This window comes from Malaya genurostris, chromosome 1 (genome assembly GCF_030247185.1).
Source record: "Malaya genurostris strain Urasoe2022 chromosome 1, Malgen_1.1, whole genome shotgun sequence".
In the NCBI taxonomy this organism is placed as follows: Eukaryota; Metazoa; Arthropoda; class Insecta; order Diptera; family Culicidae; genus Malaya; species Malaya genurostris.
This window is the reverse complement of record NC_080570.1, coordinates 63,198,739-63,216,409: the sequence shown is the minus strand read 5'-3', so window position 1 is coordinate 63,216,409 and position 17,671 is coordinate 63,198,739. Positions and strand designations below refer to the sequence as shown.

At 32.1% G+C, this 17,671-nt stretch overlaps 1 protein-coding gene across 4 annotated transcripts in view; it reads left to right on the top strand.

The window, feature by feature from the left end:
* The window catches only part of LOC131440264 (sterile alpha motif domain-containing protein 5), a 657,981-nt gene that overhangs the window by 520,112 nt on the left and 120,198 nt on the right, over positions 1 to 17,671 (top strand). For all 4 annotated transcript variants that reach the window (XR_009231365.1, XR_009231364.1, XM_058611383.1 and 1 more), the window contains exons 7-8: positions 8,890 to 8,967; positions 9,500 to 9,556. Coding sequence is in view for 2 of the 4 variants with exons in the window: in XM_058611383.1 (XP_058467366.1) it covers positions 8,890 to 8,967; positions 9,500 to 9,556 (135 nt within the window). In the remaining 2 variants the exon portion in view is untranslated. The remainder of the gene's footprint in view (positions 1 to 8,889; positions 8,968 to 9,499; positions 9,557 to 17,671) is intronic.

Here is a 17,671-nt window from a genome sequence, read left to right as displayed (position 1 = left end):
CTTTTTCAATCCGCTTGGCACGATTCTGTCAAACAATTGGCCACTTTACAATTTTATTTGACAATTAACAAGCTAAATTAGCCACTCGATCCGCGGAGTCCCGCGTTGACCCGAGAGGCGAAGAATTCTGCCGGTAGAGAAATGCGCATTCCACTTGATGGAACTTCGTGACTTCACTCGAACAAAGCCCAGCAGGGCAGGCCGGCAGGCAGGCAGACGGGCAAACAGTCAGACAAGTGGAAAAAGAAAGTTTAATTAAAACAAAAGCTGAAAAGCGGCTCGTCTTAAGAGGCAGCGAGATACAGACTGAGGAAGCTGCCACACTTTTTTTTATTCCGCTGCCTATGATCGTCCCGGTCCAAGGATTATCCATTACGCAAGAGCTGCAGAACTGGGCACTTGGGAAGGTAGCACGCGCATTGCACCATTTCCTATTGGCACCGGCACCGGCACCGCTTCCCCGCTAGTCGTTATTTCCATTGCAGCCAACCGGAAAAGCGTGATTTTCTGCGGGAAAACTTTAGCCTCCTTTTCGCCGCTTTGCCACTTCCGTTTTCGTGCTCCTGCGGGATGCGAAGGAAACTATCCGATGATGGCGTGAACAGGAAACAAAAGCAATCGCACCTTAGCTTTTCTTCTTTCAAACGGTTCCGCACAGTGGTTCCTTTGGGTTAGTCAGCTCGCGTGTTTCGAGTAATGTGGGAAAAATGGATGAATTAGAATCGTCCCTAAGGGTCCTTATGGGTATCGTTTAGTTGCTTAGTAGGAAATGCAAGTGTACGATTATTAGCTTATATCGTATAATATGGTGTTGTACGGTACAGTTGTACAATGAATTATCGGAGCTCTTAGGAAAAAGGTGGGCGGGTAATATCAGAGACATAACAGGAAGACGTGAATATGAATAAAATGAATCGTTCAGTTTCTTTGATGGTGAGAAATGTGAGAAATTTTAATAGGGCCTCTAACCGTTTCCAATATTGTAACGTTTCGTCTTTGACTCATCAGTGCATAGCAGTTCAAATTCGATGATACATTCTGTAACTGAATTCCTGTATCTGAACTCGGCAACTGAATTCTAGATCTGAGTTCTGATTCTGAATTGTTCAATTGATTACTGAGTCTGTGTTCTGGAAATGATTTCAAGACCAGAATGCTGATTCGACACTGAATTCTGGACCTGGATTCTGAACCACAGTTGAGTTTTAGTCATATAATTCTGGTCCAAGATTCAGTTTTCAAACTCGGTCCCAGCATTCAGTGCTAGAGGAGAGATTATTTAGCTCAAAAATCTTCAGATTCTAGTTCTTGAATTCAGTTACACTTCTAGAAATGTGGAATTGAATTCTAGAAACAAATTCTAGATCTGCGTTATGGTGTAGAACTCTGAACCTGCAGTTTAGAATTGAACTCAGGAAATACAACTTGATCTTGAACCTGAGTTCCGTTCCTACAATTGGGTCTGAAGATCCAGAACCTGAATTCTAAATTAGAATTCCGGACGGGAAATACGGAACTGAGTTCTGGTCAGAACCTCAATTCAGATTCAGTCCGGGCCTAGAACCAAGTTCCTGATCTCGGATCCAGATTTCGTTTCCCAAATCCCGGTTTAAAACCAAGTTCCGAAAATCGGTTTCAGTTTCAGCCTTGAAAATTGAACAAGGAACTGAATTTTGGATCTGTTTTCTGGAAGTGAACAAGAAAGAACTTGGAATCTGAAACTTTTTTTTTCGATTATTATTGTTGTCATTCATCTCTTAGGGCCAGAAAAGTTTTCTGACCCTATGTGCGGGGTTGGGAATCGAACCCAGGTGGGCAGCGTGAAAGGCATCGACTTACCCACCACGCTATACCCGTTCCCCTGAATCTGAAACTAAATCTCAGAACTGAGCTCTAGAATTGGATTTTCAACCTGGATTCTGGTCTAAACTGACGAGTCAACTATTAGAATGAAAGAAGCATCAAATTTTTACTTTCTTTACTTATCAAGCATTTCAGAAACCACCAATTCCGAATTATTTCAGGTTATCACACTACTCAAAATCCTGTCACAAAATGCTGATCATATCTTCGATGACGCGGAGAAAAAAATATTTTGATACGTTAAATAAAACAAAATATATTAACGATCAAAAACTCATCAGTCTCTTAGAGAGTAAATTTTGAAATAATGGAGTCTCATGGTAAAATAAGACGTATTCACTTTAAAAAAACATGCATTACTATTTCTAGTTTGCTTCGAGCAAAGCCGATATTTTTTAATCTATGATGTTTCCCATCATATAAAAATGTTCGGAAAGAAGAGAGGAAATATAATTGTTTTATTCAATATCATACGAAAAATTTCCTCTAATGTAATGAAAATGTAATGAACAAAAAAATATCCGACACCAGTTGCACACCTTGAAATCAACAAAACGCATTCGAACCAATACACAAAAATCCAATAAAAAACGCCTAATTCAACAAATAAGTTATTCTAATAGTACTTTTGTGAACATTCAAGCACTTAAAAGGGTTGATTCGCAGAATTTTCACGGTCATTGCTCACTTTCCGAGCATTTTGTTCCAATCCAAATGACCAGCAGCTGAATGTTGTTGAATCTTGTTTGAAGCGTAACTTCCACTGAGAACGTCCCGCAGCAAAACTGCTCCCTGCGCGGATTGATTCATGTTGTAATTTTTGTTGAGAGATTTCCTTTTATGTGATTTCCTTTGCAGTAATTTCGTTTGCATTTGCGGATATGCATATTTCAACGAATGAAACTATCATAACGCAACACGGAATACATTTCTGGCATTCAGGAGGGCTGAATAGTGAAATTTTCTCCGATATTGAACACTGTTCGGAGTATTTTTCTCGAACGCAAAGTAGCAGAATGATGGTTTTATTTTCGCTCATTTGGTGCGACTTCTAACTAACCTTAACCTAATACGTTCAAATTTTGAATTATTTGTATCTCAGAAATTGAGAAGGTTGTCTTCAAATTTCAATAGATCTTGTCCAATGGACGAAATGTATCAAGTATTAAACTCGGTAATTTCGCTTACTACATCAAAACCGTCGGCTCGGGTACGAGAAAGGCAAACACGCGTCATGAGTTTTCTTCTTTGATACTCGTTGATATCGTTGTGATTATGCCATAAAACTGAAAATGTTATCATAAATTGATGATTATATTTCTGATGACATCGAGCAAAAATTATGTTGGTATGTTAGATATAACAATAGATATCGTATTCACGACCAAACCAGTGCTAAGTGACAAACACGTTTAAATACGTGTAATATGGGTAAAGAAAAACTTGATCTCCGACTGGAGCAATGTGATCTATTCTGAGAAATCTTTCTCTTTTGGGCATTTCTGAGCGTAAACAAACCTTGACATTCTCTATCAATAAACTTTTTCAACGAACTGTGAAACATTCCATCAAGGACCATGTTAGGTAGAGCTTCTCAAAAAGCAGTTCCGGAACTTTGTTTGAACAAAATCTATCCAGGGATGATTCCGCATTACAAATCTGATCAACACTCAATGTCAGCTTGTTTCGATGACGCCAATCTTAAATCCAATCCTAAATACTTTTCGAACTATGTGAACGAATTCTAATAGTGTTTTCTCTAAAGAACACCTAACTAATCATCTCTCCTGCGGCTAATTATATCCCTTTCCGTTCTTCAATTGGATATCATCCTATTATTTCGACTGCTACTGTGAACTCAACATGTGCCAAGTTAAAACGTTAATCTAGTACTGGGCCCGATGGAATCCCATCGGTGAAAATAATAAACTGCTACGTCTATTGGTTCCACTATTCATTATATTCAACTGCTCTTTACGTTCAGAAACTTCCTGAAATATGGATCAAATCCTATGTGTTCCCAGTTTATAAGCCCCGACCAGGAAGGATTCGTAGTGTCAGTAAGATCGTAGCACCAGCCATGCAATGGTTCTGTACACTCTGAATCGGCTGCGAAGTCTGTTGGAACAGAAGGTCAAATTCCACTACAGGAATGTGATACCAAGGCTTTGCTTCCAGTTTATAAAAAAAGGAAACAAGTGTACAGTATCTAACTATCGCGGAATAGCAACTTTGTGCATCTAAGCTGTTTCAAATTAGAGTTCTGGATTTTATAACACATAATTGCTCTAACTATATATCTGAGACTCAACATGGTTTTATGCCTAACCGTTCAAAGTCTACAAACTTAGTATCCCATACTTCCTTTATCATACGTTCGTTAAAATCACGAGTACAAGTAGATTTTATCTAAACCGATTTCTCCGCTGCGTTCGACAAGATTAATCATTACATAACAATCTCCAAGGTGATAGACTGTGTCATTTTTGAATTGACTTCACTCACTGGTCGCGAAATGATAGTGAAAATAGAAGACTGTACCACCTTACCATTGGCTGTTACCTCTGGCGTTCCTCGAGGAAGTCACTTTGGACCGTTTATATTTTTACTTGATCTCAAAGATCCAAATTTTTCGATAAAGTGTACGAAATAATCGATCGCCGACGACTTCAAATTATTTCATGTCATCAAATCCACAGCTGACGCAGAATTCCTACAGGAGCAGTTGAATAATTTGCCTAATTGGTGTTTTATCAACAGAATGAACAGAAATCTTTCAGTCGCAAATAGTCTGTACTCAGATTCGATTACATTTCACAAATTGTTCTGGATTGTACTTCATCTGTGAAGGACCTTGGTGTCCTCCTGGACTCTAAGTTAGATTGCACATTGAGCAAATTGAGTTTACTATCTCCAAAGCCTCTAGGCTACCAGGATTCATTTTCTGCGTTACTGAAGAATTCGATGTTGTACATTGCTTGAAAGCATCAGATTGTGCCTTAGTTCACTCTACGCTCGAATATGCCTCGGTTGTCTGGTCACCGGACAACCAAAACGATATCCAACGCATTGAAGCAATCCAACGAATTTTTTTTTCTATTTGCTCTGCGTCGGCTTCCTTGGAGAAACCCTGGGAACCTTCCAAGCTACCATGCCAAACGCAGACTGATTGATTTCGATTTGTTATCTGTCTGTCGTGATGTCAGCAAACTTCGAGCACTTACAGTTTTTACATATAGGTATCCATCAGCGTAATTTTCTAAATTTCGGATTCCTTATGCTAGAATTAATATTGGGTACAACGAGCCTTTTGCCGGTATGTGCCGCATATTCAAACACAATGCCAGTTCATTCGACTTTATTCTTTCACGGAATGTCAAAATATTGTGTCGTCAATTTTTCCCATCCTCCTAGTCCAACCCTTACCATTTCCTTTCAATCCTTCCCTCTTATATATCGGGAAAATGATGCTAAAAACAAATTGATGGCAAGGCACAAATCTCCAAATATCAAGGGGAACGTGCCATTTGAGCCAATTTGTTCTGATTCCTGATTCTGAACATCTTCTTAAGCCGATGCCGCACCAAAACTGTCGAGTCGTTACATACGTTTCTTTGTCCATCCACATTATTGCTGGTTACTACGTTAGAATCTTTCTATATAACTTCCGAACTCGAGATTTGATTATTCAGGGGCTAGTTTGGTGGCATGCTGGCACGATTCGAACGATGGCCTTTGCGCAGACGGCTTTGTCGGGACGGTGCATATGTTAGATTTGTGTTCTATGCCAATGCCATCACCCGAAAGCCTTGAAGGTGGATGACTTCAAAAACTTCCAACACAGTTGCCTGTCTCAAGATTAATTGGAGTTAGTTTATGTCAAATTTGCTCTGAAACAATCATAAAATCTCATCGTTTTTGCCTTACTCATATAGAAAGGTTATGCAATCACTGTGAAAACCGACGAGTGACATATACCATTCGACTCAGTTCGTCGAGTACGCAAAATTTCTGTGTGTATGTGTGTATGTCACGTTTTTTGCACTAACTTTTTTCGATAGTTAGTTAGACAGGATAGGTCTTATTGTCCCTTACAAAACTTTTGAATTTCACCTGAATCTGACTTCCGGTTCCGGAATTATAAGGTAAAGAGTGTTAGAAATTTTACATCATCACTTAAACCCGACCTCACAACTACTCCAATCGGTAGTCATTATGAGTAAACGACCAAACAAACCGATTACGATTATTCTTCGAATCGAATCGAAAATTACTTTAAATATCATATATGATAGTATGATTGATATGAGAAAGGCATCATAAATCATAAATCATAAATAGATAAATTAAAATAGGTTTTTACATTAGCAGATTGAGGGTTGTACTAGGAAAAAAATGCATCAGACAAAATCAATCACCTGAAGCAGTGTTGGTGATTGCCGAAAATTTGACAGAAGCTGCTATATTGCTATCTATATTGTATACAACATTTTCAATCCGGTAGAAGATGCTACCAGAACTCGTGTCTCTCAATGCATGAACCGTGAGAGAATTTTTCTACGTTTCTTCGCTTCACTTCATACTCTGAGTATTTCACGGCCCTTAAAAAATTACAGTCTGATAATGATTGGTGCTGTGTGGAATTTACCAAGAGAGAATCGCAAGTTGACAATTATCGCAGAAAATCGAATCGATGATTCGACTTGATGATTCTCATACTTCAATATTTCCAAACCCATGTGTGGAGCATTCACATACATGTTCATTGACACAACTTATTCATTCTATGCACATAGTTAGAATAAGCGGCAATAGTAAAATAATTCTATCGCAATCATCCACTGTCCGCATAGAATCGGATCGCGAGACCAGAATAAGAGACCGTTTGTCGCTTCAGAGAGAATCCCCACAGCAGCGAGCTAACCTTTGTTTCTCAGACAGGTCATCGAGAGAAATTCGTTCTCGCACTGGTGTCTATTCTATGTCAAATGAACCATGCCGGTTTTTTGTTGCTACGATGATATCCGTCTCTTTTCGATGGCACTGATTGAATCGTGTGAAGAGTTGTTAGTAAGCGTTTTTTGATACGATAAAAGCCATCCTTGACCTGAAGTTCATTTTATGTCGGATATTTTTAAAACTCTTAGGAATTAAATAAACACATATTAGCTAGGTTTTGTCAAAGTTGTTTTTTGCAATGCCCGCACCTTGGTCTTAACACTATCAATCAAATGTTGTGCAACACTAGCTCCATCTTTTTGCAAACTTTCATCTGCTCATTCTTCAAATCCTTGTCGATTCTAAAGCCCTTCTCTGTTTTTCTAAGCATTCCTTTGATAATCGCTCAAATTTTTTTCTATTCGGTTCACTAGTTTGGTGGATTTTCTTCCTTTGGAACGAAAACAACAACGTTGACGTAGTGGCAGAATGCCAAATCTCCCCAAAACAGCACAGTGTCAGTGTCATCTTCGTGGGTCCGGAGGAGTGCGCTTCTGGAGGCATTCTTCTTTATATATTTTGCCGTTGATGGTGCCCGTCTTTATGTAGTGCTTTTTGGGTTTACCACACCCACACACATCGCCCGGGTTGGTGGTTCAATGCATAGGGCGCTGGTCTTACAAGCCAGTTGTCGTATGTTCGAGCCCCGATCTGGAAGGATTCTTAGTGTCAGTAGGATCCATAGTACTAGCCATGCAATGATTCTGTACACTAAGAATCGGCTGCGAAGTCTGTTGAAACAGAAAGGTCAAATTCCACAAAAGGAATGTAATGCCAGAACTTTGACACCCACACATCGCCTGCCACACCGAGTATTTCTTGGCCAATTATTTGACCTTCTTCATCCGAATTTTCTCCGGAACATCCAGGCGAGACATGCTGACTATAAACGGCAGGCCGGAAATCTGCTTCGCGTCTGCATTAATGTACGCCTCATCTTCCATTACGATGCCTTTCGGCTTCACTCGGGGTACGGCTTTGGTCACTGTATTTATCGGCTCGGTTAGGGGCTTTCCTGGTCTTGAACAACTGAAGTTCGGCCCGCTTGATTGCTTGATGGATGAACCAGACGGACGAATTGACTTGTTTGGCCTCCTTCCGAATCAAAAGGTTTTGTTCCACAGCCAGCTCACCACTCGGTGCCTTGAACGATTGTCAATTCTTAAATGTTTCACGATCCACTTGCGGGACTTATCTAGATTTAACACAACCGCGCCCAATTTTTTTTTTGAAGCACTTCTTGCTTGGAAGCCATCTCGATAAACACTTGACAGATTGTAACACATTTGCACACGTGAACATTACACGCTAAATTAGTTATGCTCAAAAGAAAGTGTTGCATTTTTTTCAAGCACAGTCTTTATAACGCTCACTGTCATCTTGGTTATATTGCAAATGGTAAAATTAGCGAAATTCAACGATTTCACCATTTTTAATAACCGATCGCGTTGGAATTTTTATTGGATTTTCCGCTTTCATTTGTCACAAAATATTTTGCGTCGTGTGAGCTATTCTTCAATATTTCGAGTCTCGATTAAACTCTCATTTTTTTACTTTACAGCTTTGAGTTCTAACATATAAGTCTAATTATTCATTCAATAGAAACTATGACAGTTCTCCCTAAATAAAGAAGAGTTGTAATCAATTCCAACCAACTTGTTTTAACGGTGCAATTCTAACCAATGACCTCGAGAGCACTGAACCACTGTCCATTACCGAAAATCCCGTACGACTAAATGGAAAGAAATTGTTTTAATTTATTATGTAAATTTTCCCTTCGCCATTTGGAAGTGGAAAACTTTGCTTTTGCGCCTCTCTCACTGCCTCTCTACCCTACCCGGATTCCGCCAGCCATTCAGTCGGATTTCCACTTGGACGTGGTACCAAAAATGGTGGTACCGGGCGGAGTCAGCCTTCAGCCTACCACAGCACCGCCGCTCCGGTGCGGTGGGATTCTAAATGACTTAATGCTAACGATGATACACAGTTCTGATGCCCATTTCATCTTTGTTTCGGTTTCTTCCACAGCCGCAGAACGAAAGACTGAGACATTTTCAAATGAACGGCGGTGGACCGCAGCCAAGTTTCGAGGAAACCATCCAGAGGGTGAGTCTTGACTTCCGCGAAATGCTTGAGACGATAAAGAAAAGAAGAAGGAGAAAGCTAAAAAAATGAACCTACTTCCGGCTTCGAGCAGTTCGGGCTAAAAGCGACCGGCTTTCGGAGACGGAAATTTGTTTAGGGCATAAATATTTGCAACCTCTCTTCCAACACCTGCCGGCGATTCAAGCCGATTCTCTTATCAAGACCTTTTCAGAAGTGCTTAAATGGTTTCATTTTTTCAGTGTTTTAATTTTAATTATTTTTTCTCCATTTCTTTTTTTTTGTTAGAAGATTTCGTCCTCACCGCAACCGGGTATATTTTTCTTCTGCGGTGAAAGTTTATTGCTAGATTTCCCTTTCTATTATTCTCACCCCCAAACCTTGTCATTGTGAACATACAAAAACCAAATAACTCTTAAATTTCCATGGTTTTCCAATTCATGTCTACTATTTTTTTCTCTGCATTCTGTTTTTTTTTTGCATTTGGTGGGCTACTAAAATTCAACGTTTCTTTCCCGGCCGCGGCGCTATACAGCTGAAAATTCAAGAAGCACTTAGGAAAAAGGAAAAGTTTCAACGGGAACACGAAGAGGTAAGTGGTGATGGTGTTGTTTTTCTCCCCTCCGCCCCATTGCTGTGCTCGTGTTATTTTTTTTCTGTTTCCTTTCGGTTTCCATTTAGCTGTGAAAGTACACGTTTTCCTTATTGCTGCCCTCCACACACCACCCAGTAATTCACATTTTCCACCACACAAATCCCAAACCCCCCTTTCGCAAGTGTCCGTCGGTCGAGAGAGAGAAAGAGCGAAAAAAACGGTGTTCAAAATGCACAAAAGTGCTTAAAATAGTGGCGACTCCGTGCATTTGTTCTGGGACGGTGTGATGTCAGACGACGAACTTCCGGTGTTTGCTCGAACGAACACCTCGGTCATTTATTTCCGAACTAAGAATGTGAATGTGGCAGCGCGTTGCAACAAATCGTTCGTGCTGTTTCCGCTTTTTCCACGAGGCTGCTTGTTCTTGACGCGGAGAGCTGCTCGTCCTAATTACCGGTTTTTCTTTGAGCTGCTTTGGACGGAAAAAGTGTGATCATTTCACGCAAATTTAGGTGAATTTTGGAAGTACTTTTTATGCCATGGGAGTAGAGTTTTATAGAAGATGAAAAAAACGAATCGTAGTTTCGAGGGTAGGATTTAAAATTTACCTGCCAAACTCTTTTGAGCACTCAATGTTAGTGCTTACCTTTGAAACTATGCAGAAGTGATGTCAAGCTATATCGTTAGTAACTATGGAAGGCCTTTACAAAATTAATCATTTAAAGAAACAATAAAATGATCCAGATTTCAAAAATTACAAATCAAATTAATAATTTCAGAACTTAAAACGCATAACTCAAAACTCGAAACAAAAAATTCACAGCTTTAAACTCAAAACTCAAAATTAGAATGATGGATTTGTCGATACCTTTCATGAAACTCACCTGGGTTCAAATCCCACTCCGCACGTAGGGTTAGTATTTCTGGCTTGAAGAGGCGAATGACCTTAAGGTTATCAAAACAGAAATAAATTAGAAATTAGACATTGAAAACAAGAAATAGGAAATAGGAAATAGGAAATAGGAAATAGGAAAGAGGAAATAGGAAATAGGAAATAGGAAATAGGAAATAGGAAATAGAAAATAGAAAATAGAAAATAGAAAATAGAAAATAGGAAATAGGAAATAGGAAATAGGAAATAGGAAATAGGAAATAGGAAATAGGAAATAGGAAATAGCAAATAGGAAATTGAAAATAGGAAATAGGAAATAGGTAATAGGAAATAGGAAATAGGAAATAGGAAATAGGAAATAGGAAATAGGAAATAGGAAATAGGACATAGGAAATAGGAAATAGGAAATAGGAAATAGGAAATAGGAAATAAGAAATAGGAAATAGGAAATAGGAAATAGGAAATAGGAAATAGGAAATAGGAAATAGGAAATAGGAAATAGGAAATAGGAAATAGGAAATAGGAAATAGGAAATAGGAAATAGGAAATAGGAAATAGGAAATAGGAAATAGGAAATAGGAAATAGGAAATAGGAAATAGGAAATAGGAAATAGGAAATAGGAAATAAGAAAAAGGAAATAGAAAATAGGAAATAGGAAATAGGAAATAAGAAAAAGGAAATAGGAAATAGGAAATAGGAAATAGGAAATAGGAGATAGGAAATAGGAAATAGGAAATAGGAAATAGGAAATAGGTAATAGGAAATAGGAAACAGGAAATAGGAAAGAGGAAATAGGAAATAGGAAATAGGAAATAGGAAATAGGAAATAGGAAATAGGAAATAGGAAATAGGAAATAGGAAATAGGAAATAGGAAATAGGAAATAGGAAATAGGAAATAGGAAATAGGAAATAGGAAATAGGAAATAGGAAATAGGAAATAGGAAATAGGAAATAGGAAATAGGAAATAGGAAATAGGAAATAGGAAATAGGAAATAGGAAATAGGAAATAGGAAATAGGAAAAAGAAAATAGGAAATAGGAAATAGGAAATAGGAAATAGGAAATAGGAAATAGGAAATAGGAAATAGGAAATAGAAAATAGGAAATAGGAAATAGGAAATAGGAAACAGGAAATAGGAAATAGGGAAATTAAAAATTAGAAACTAGAAACTAGAAACTATAAATTAGAAATTAGTAATTAGAAATTAGAAATTAGAAATTAGAAATTAGAAATTAGAAATTAGAAATTAGAAATTAGAAATTAGAAATTAGAAATTAGAAATTAGAAATTAGAAATTAGAAATTAGAAATTAGAAATTAGAAATTAGAAATTAGAAATTAGAAATTAGAAATTAGAAATTAGAAATTAGAAATTAGAAATTAGAAATTAGAAATTAGAAATTAGAAATTAGAAATTAGAAATTAGAAATTAGAAATTAGAAGTTAGAAATTAGAAATTAGAAATTAGAAATTAGAAATTAGAAATTAGAAATTAGAAATTAGAAATTAGAAATTAGAAATTAGAAATTAGAAATTAGAAATTAGAAATTAGAAATTAGAAATTAGAAATTAGAAATTAGAAATTAGAAATTAGAAATTAGAAATTAGAAATTAGAAATTAGAAATTAGAAATTAGAAATTAGAAATTAGAAATTAGAAATTAGAAATTAGAAATTAGAAATTAGAAATTAGAAATTAGAAATTAGAAATTAGAAATTAGAAATTAGAAATTAGAAATTAGAAATTAGAAATTAGAAATTAGAAATTAGAAATTAGAAATTAGAAATTAGAAATTAGAAATTAGAAATTAGAAATTAGAAATTAGAAATTAGAAATTAGAAATTAGAAATTAGAAATTAGAAATTAGAAATTAAAAATTAGAAATTAAAAATTACATATTACAAAATACAAATTACAAATTAGAAATTAGAAATTAGAAATTAGAAATTAGAAATTAGAAATTAGAAATTAGAAATTAGAAATTAGAAATTGGAAATTGGAAATTGGAAATTGGAAATGGGAAATTGGAAATTGGAAATTGGAAATTGGAAATTGGAAATTGGAAATTGGAAATTGGAAATTGGAAATTGGAAATTGGAAATTAGAAATTACAAATTACAAATTACAAATTACAAATTACAAATTACAAATTACAAATTACAAATTAAAAATTAGAAATTACGAATTAGAAATTAGAAATTAGATTTTAGACATCCGAAATTACGAGATTAGAAGGAAATTAAAAAATAGAAATCAGAAAAAGTCGAGATCAGAAATCCGAACCTAAAATGTAAAAGTTCGAGCAATAACTGCAATAAAGGTATTAAAAGTACTAAAATTAATAAAAGTATTAAAAGTATTAAAAGTATTAAAAGTATTAAAAGTATTAAAAGTACTAAAAGTATTAAAAGTATTAAAAGTATTAAAAGTATTAAAAGTATTAAAAGTATTAAAAGTATTAAAAATATTAAAAGTATTAAAAGTATTAAAAGTATTAAAAGTATTAAAAGTATTAAAAGTATTGAAAGTATTAAAAGTATTAAAAGTATTAAAAGTATTAAAAGTATTAAAAGTATTAAAAGTATTAAAAGTATTAAAAGTATTAAAAGTATTAAAAGTATTAAAAGTATTAAAAGTATTAAAAGTATTAAAAGTATTAAAAATATTAAAAGTATCAATAGTACTAAAGATATTAAAAGTATTAAAAGTATCAAAAGTATTAAAAGTATTAAAAGTATTAAAAGTATTAAAAGTATTAAAAGTATTAAAAGTATTAAAAGTATTAAAAGTACTAAAAGTATTAAAAGTATTAAAAGTATTAAAAGTATTAAAAGTATTAAAAGTATTAAAAGTATTAAAAGTATTAAAAGTATTAAAAGTATTAAAAGTATTAAAAGTATTAAAAGTATTAAAAGTATTAAAAGTATTAAAAGTATTAAAAGTATTAAAAGTATTGAAAGTATTAAAAGTATTAAAAGTATTAAAAGTATTAAAAGTATTAAAAGTATTAAAAGTATTAAAAGTATTAAAAGTATTAAAAGTATTAAAAGTATTAAAAGTATTAAAAGTATTAAAAGTATTAAAAGTATTAAAAGTATTAAAAGTATTAAAAGTAGTAAAAGTATTAAAAGTATCAAAAGTATTAAAAGTATTAAAAGTATTAAAAGTATTAAAAGTATTAAAAGTATTAAAAGTATTAAAAGTATTGAAAGTATTAAAAGTATTAAAAGTATTAAAAGTATTAAAAGTATTAAAAGTATTAAAAGTATTAAAAGTATTAAAAGTATTAAAAGTATTAAAAGTGTTAAAAGTATTAAAAGTATTAAAAGTATTAAAAGTATTAAAAGTATTAAAAGTATTAAAGGTATTAAAAGTATTAAAAGTATTTAAAGTAATAAAAGTATTGAAAGTATTAAAAGTATTAAAAGTATTAAAAGTATTAAAAGTATTAAAAGTATTAAAAGTATTAAAAGTATTAAAAGTATTAAAAGTATTAAAAGTATTAAAAGTATTAAAAGTATTAAAAGTATTAAAAGTATTAAAAGTATTAAAAGTATTAAAAGTATTAAAAGTATTAAAAGTATTAAAAGTATTAAAAGTATTAAAAGTATTAAAAGTATTAAAAGTATTAAAAGTATTAAAAGTATTAAAAGTATTAAAAGTATTAAAAGTATTAAAAGTATTAAAAGTATTAGAAGTATTAAAAGTATTAAAAGTATTAAAAGTATTAAAAGTATTAAAGGTATTAAAAGTATTTAAAGTAATAAAAGTATTGAAAGTATTAAAAGTATTAAAAGCAAGAAAACCTTTTAAAGCATTTAAAGCATTTAAAGCATTTAAAGCATTAAAAGCATTTAAAGCATTAAAAGCATTTAAAGCATTTAAATCATTTAAAGCATTCAAAGCATTTAAAGCATTTAAAGCATTTAAAGCATTTTAAGCATTTGAAGCATTAAAAGTATTTAAAGCATTTAAAGCATTTAAAGCATTTAAAGCATGAAAAGCATTTAAAGCATTAAAAGCATTTAAAGCATTTATAGCATTTATAGCATTTATAGCATTTAAAGCATTTAAAACATTAAAAGCATTTAGAGCATTTAAAGCATTTAAAGCATTTAAAGCATTTAAAGCATTTAAAGCATTTAAAGCATTTAAAGCATTTAAAGCATTTGAAGCATTTAAAGCATTTAAAGCATTTAAAGCATTTAAAGCATTTAAAGCATTTAAAGCATTAAAAGCATTTAAAACATTTAAAGCATTTAAAGCATTTAAAGCATTTAAAGCATTTGAAGCATTTAAAGCATTTAAAGCATTTAAAGCATTTAAAGCATTTAAAGCATTTAAAGCATTTAAAGCATTTAAAGCATTTAAAGCATTTAAAGAATTTAAAGCATTTAAAGCATTTAAAACATTTGAAGCATTTGAAGCATTTGAAGCATTTGAAGCATTTGAAGCATTTGAAGCATTTGAAGCATTTAATGCATTTAAAGCATTTAAAGGATTTAATGCATTTAAAGCATTTAAAGCACTTAAAGCATTTAAAGAATTGAAAGCATTTAAACCATTTAAAGCATTTAAACCATTTAAACCATTTAAAGCATTTAAAGCATTTAAAGCATTTAAAGCATTTAAAGCATTCAAAGCATTTAAAGCATTCAAAGCATTTAAAGCATTTAAAGCATTTAAAGCATTTAAAGCATTTAAAGCATTTAAAGCATTTAAAGCATTTAAAGCGTTTAAAGCATTTAAAGCATTTAAAGCATTTAAAGCATTTCAAGCGTTTTAAGCATTTAAAGCATTTAAAGCATTTAAAGCATTTCAAGCATTTCAAGCATTTAAAGCATTTAAAGCATATAAAGGATTTAAAGAATTAGAGCATTCAAAGCATTTAGAGCATTTAAAGCATTTAAAGCATTTGAAGCATTTAAAGCATTTAAAGCATTTAAAGCATTTAAAGCATTTAAAGCATTTAAAGCATTTAAAGCATTTAAAGCTTTTAAAGCATTTAAAGCATTCAAAGCATTTAAAGCATTTAAAGCATTTAAAGCATTTAAAGCATTTCAAGCATTTAAAGTATTCAAAGCATTTAAAGCATTTAAAGCATTTAAAGCATTTAAAGCATTTAAAGCATTTAAAGCATTTAAAGCATTTAAAGCATTTCAAGCGTTTTAAGCATTTAAAGCATTTAAAGCATTTAAAGCACTTAAAGCATTTAAAGAATTGAAAGCATTTAAACCATTTAAAGCATTTAAACCATTTAAACCATTTAAAGCATTTAAAGCATTTAAAGCATTTAAAGCATTTAAAGCATTCAAAGCATTTAAAGCATTCAAAGCATTTAAAGCATTTAAAGCATTTAAAGCATTTAAAGCATTTAAAGCATTTAAAGCATTTAAAGCGTTTAAAGCATTTAAAGCATTTAAAGCATTTAAAGCATTTCAAGCGTTTTAAGCATTTAAAGCATTTAAAGCATTTAAAGCATTTCAAGCATTTCAAGCATTTAAAGCATTTAAAGCATATAAAGGATTTAAAGAATTAGAGCATTCAAAGCATTTAGAGCATTTAAAGCATTTAAAGCATTTGAAGCATTTAAAGCATTTAAAGCATTTAAAGCATTTAAAGCATTTAAAGCATTTAAAGCATTTAAAGCTTTTAAAGCATTTAAAGCATTCAAAGCATTTAAAGCATTTAAAGCATTTAAAGCATTTAAAGCATTTCAAGCATTTAAAGTATTCAAAGCATTTAAAGCATTTAAAGCATTTAAAGCATTTAAAGCATTTAAAGCGTTTAAAGCATTTAAAGCATTTAAAGCATTTAAAGCATTTCAAGCGTTTTAAGCATTTAAAGCATTTAAAGCATTTAAAGCATTTCAAGCATTTCAAGCATTTAAAGCATTTAAAGCATATAAAGGATTTAAAGAATTAGAGCATTCAAAGCATTTAGAGCATTTAAAGCATTTAAAGCATTTGAAGCATTTAAAGCATTTAAAGCATTTAAAGCATTTAAAGCATTTAAAGCATTTAAAGCATTTAAAGCATTTAAAGCATTTAAAGCATTTAAAGCATTTAAAGCATTTAAAGCATTTAAAGCATTTAAAGCATTTAAAACATTTAAAGCATGTAAAGCATTTAAAGCATTTAAAGCATTTAAAGCATTTAAAGCATTTAAAGCATTTCAAGCATTTAAAGTATTTAAAGTATTGAAAGCATTTAAAGCATTTGAAGCATTTAAAGCATTTAAAGCATTTAAAGCATTTAAAGCATTTAAAACATTTAAAACATTTAAAGCATTTAAAGCATTTCAAGCATTTAAAATTTAAAGCATTTCAAGCATTTAAAGTATTTAAAGTATTGAAAGCATTTAAAGCATTTGAAGCATTTAAAGCATTTAAAGCATTTAAAGCATTTAAAGCATTTAAAGCATTTAAAGCATTTAAAGCATTTAAAGCATTTAAAGCATTTAAAGCATTTAAAGCATTTAAAGCATTTAAAGCATTTAGAGCATTTAAAGCATTTGAAGCATTTAAAGCATTTAAAGCATTTAAAGCATTTAAAGCATTTAAAGCATTTAAAGCATTTGAAGCATTCAAAACATTTAAAGCATTTAAAGCATTTAAAGCATTTCAAGCATTTAAAGTATTTAAAGCATTTAAAGCATTTAAAGCATTTAAAGCATTTAAAGCATTTAAAGCATTTAAAGCATTTAAAGCATTTAAAGCATTTAAAGCATTTAAAGCATTTAAAGCATTTAAAGCATTTAAAGCATTTAACGCATTTGAAGCATTTAAAGCATTTAAAGCATTTAAAGCATTTAAAGCATTTAAAGCATTTAAAGCATTTAAAGCATTTACAGCATTTCAAGCATTTAAAGCATTTAAAGCATTTAAAGCATTTCAAGCATTTAAAGTATTCAAAGCATTTAAAGCATTTAAAGCATTTAAAGCATTTAAAGCATTTAAAGCATTTAAAGCATTTAAAGCATTTAAAGCATTTGAAGCATTTAAAGCATTTAAAGCATTTAAAGCATTTCAAGCATTTAAAGTATTTAAAGCATTTAAAGCATTTAAAGCATTTAAAGCATTTAAAGCATTTAAAGCATTTGAAGCATTTAAAGCATTTAAAGCATTTAAAGCATTTAAAGCATTTAAAGCATTTAAAGTATTTAAAGCATTTAAAGCATTTAAAGCATTTAAAGCATTTAAAGCATTTAAAGCATTTA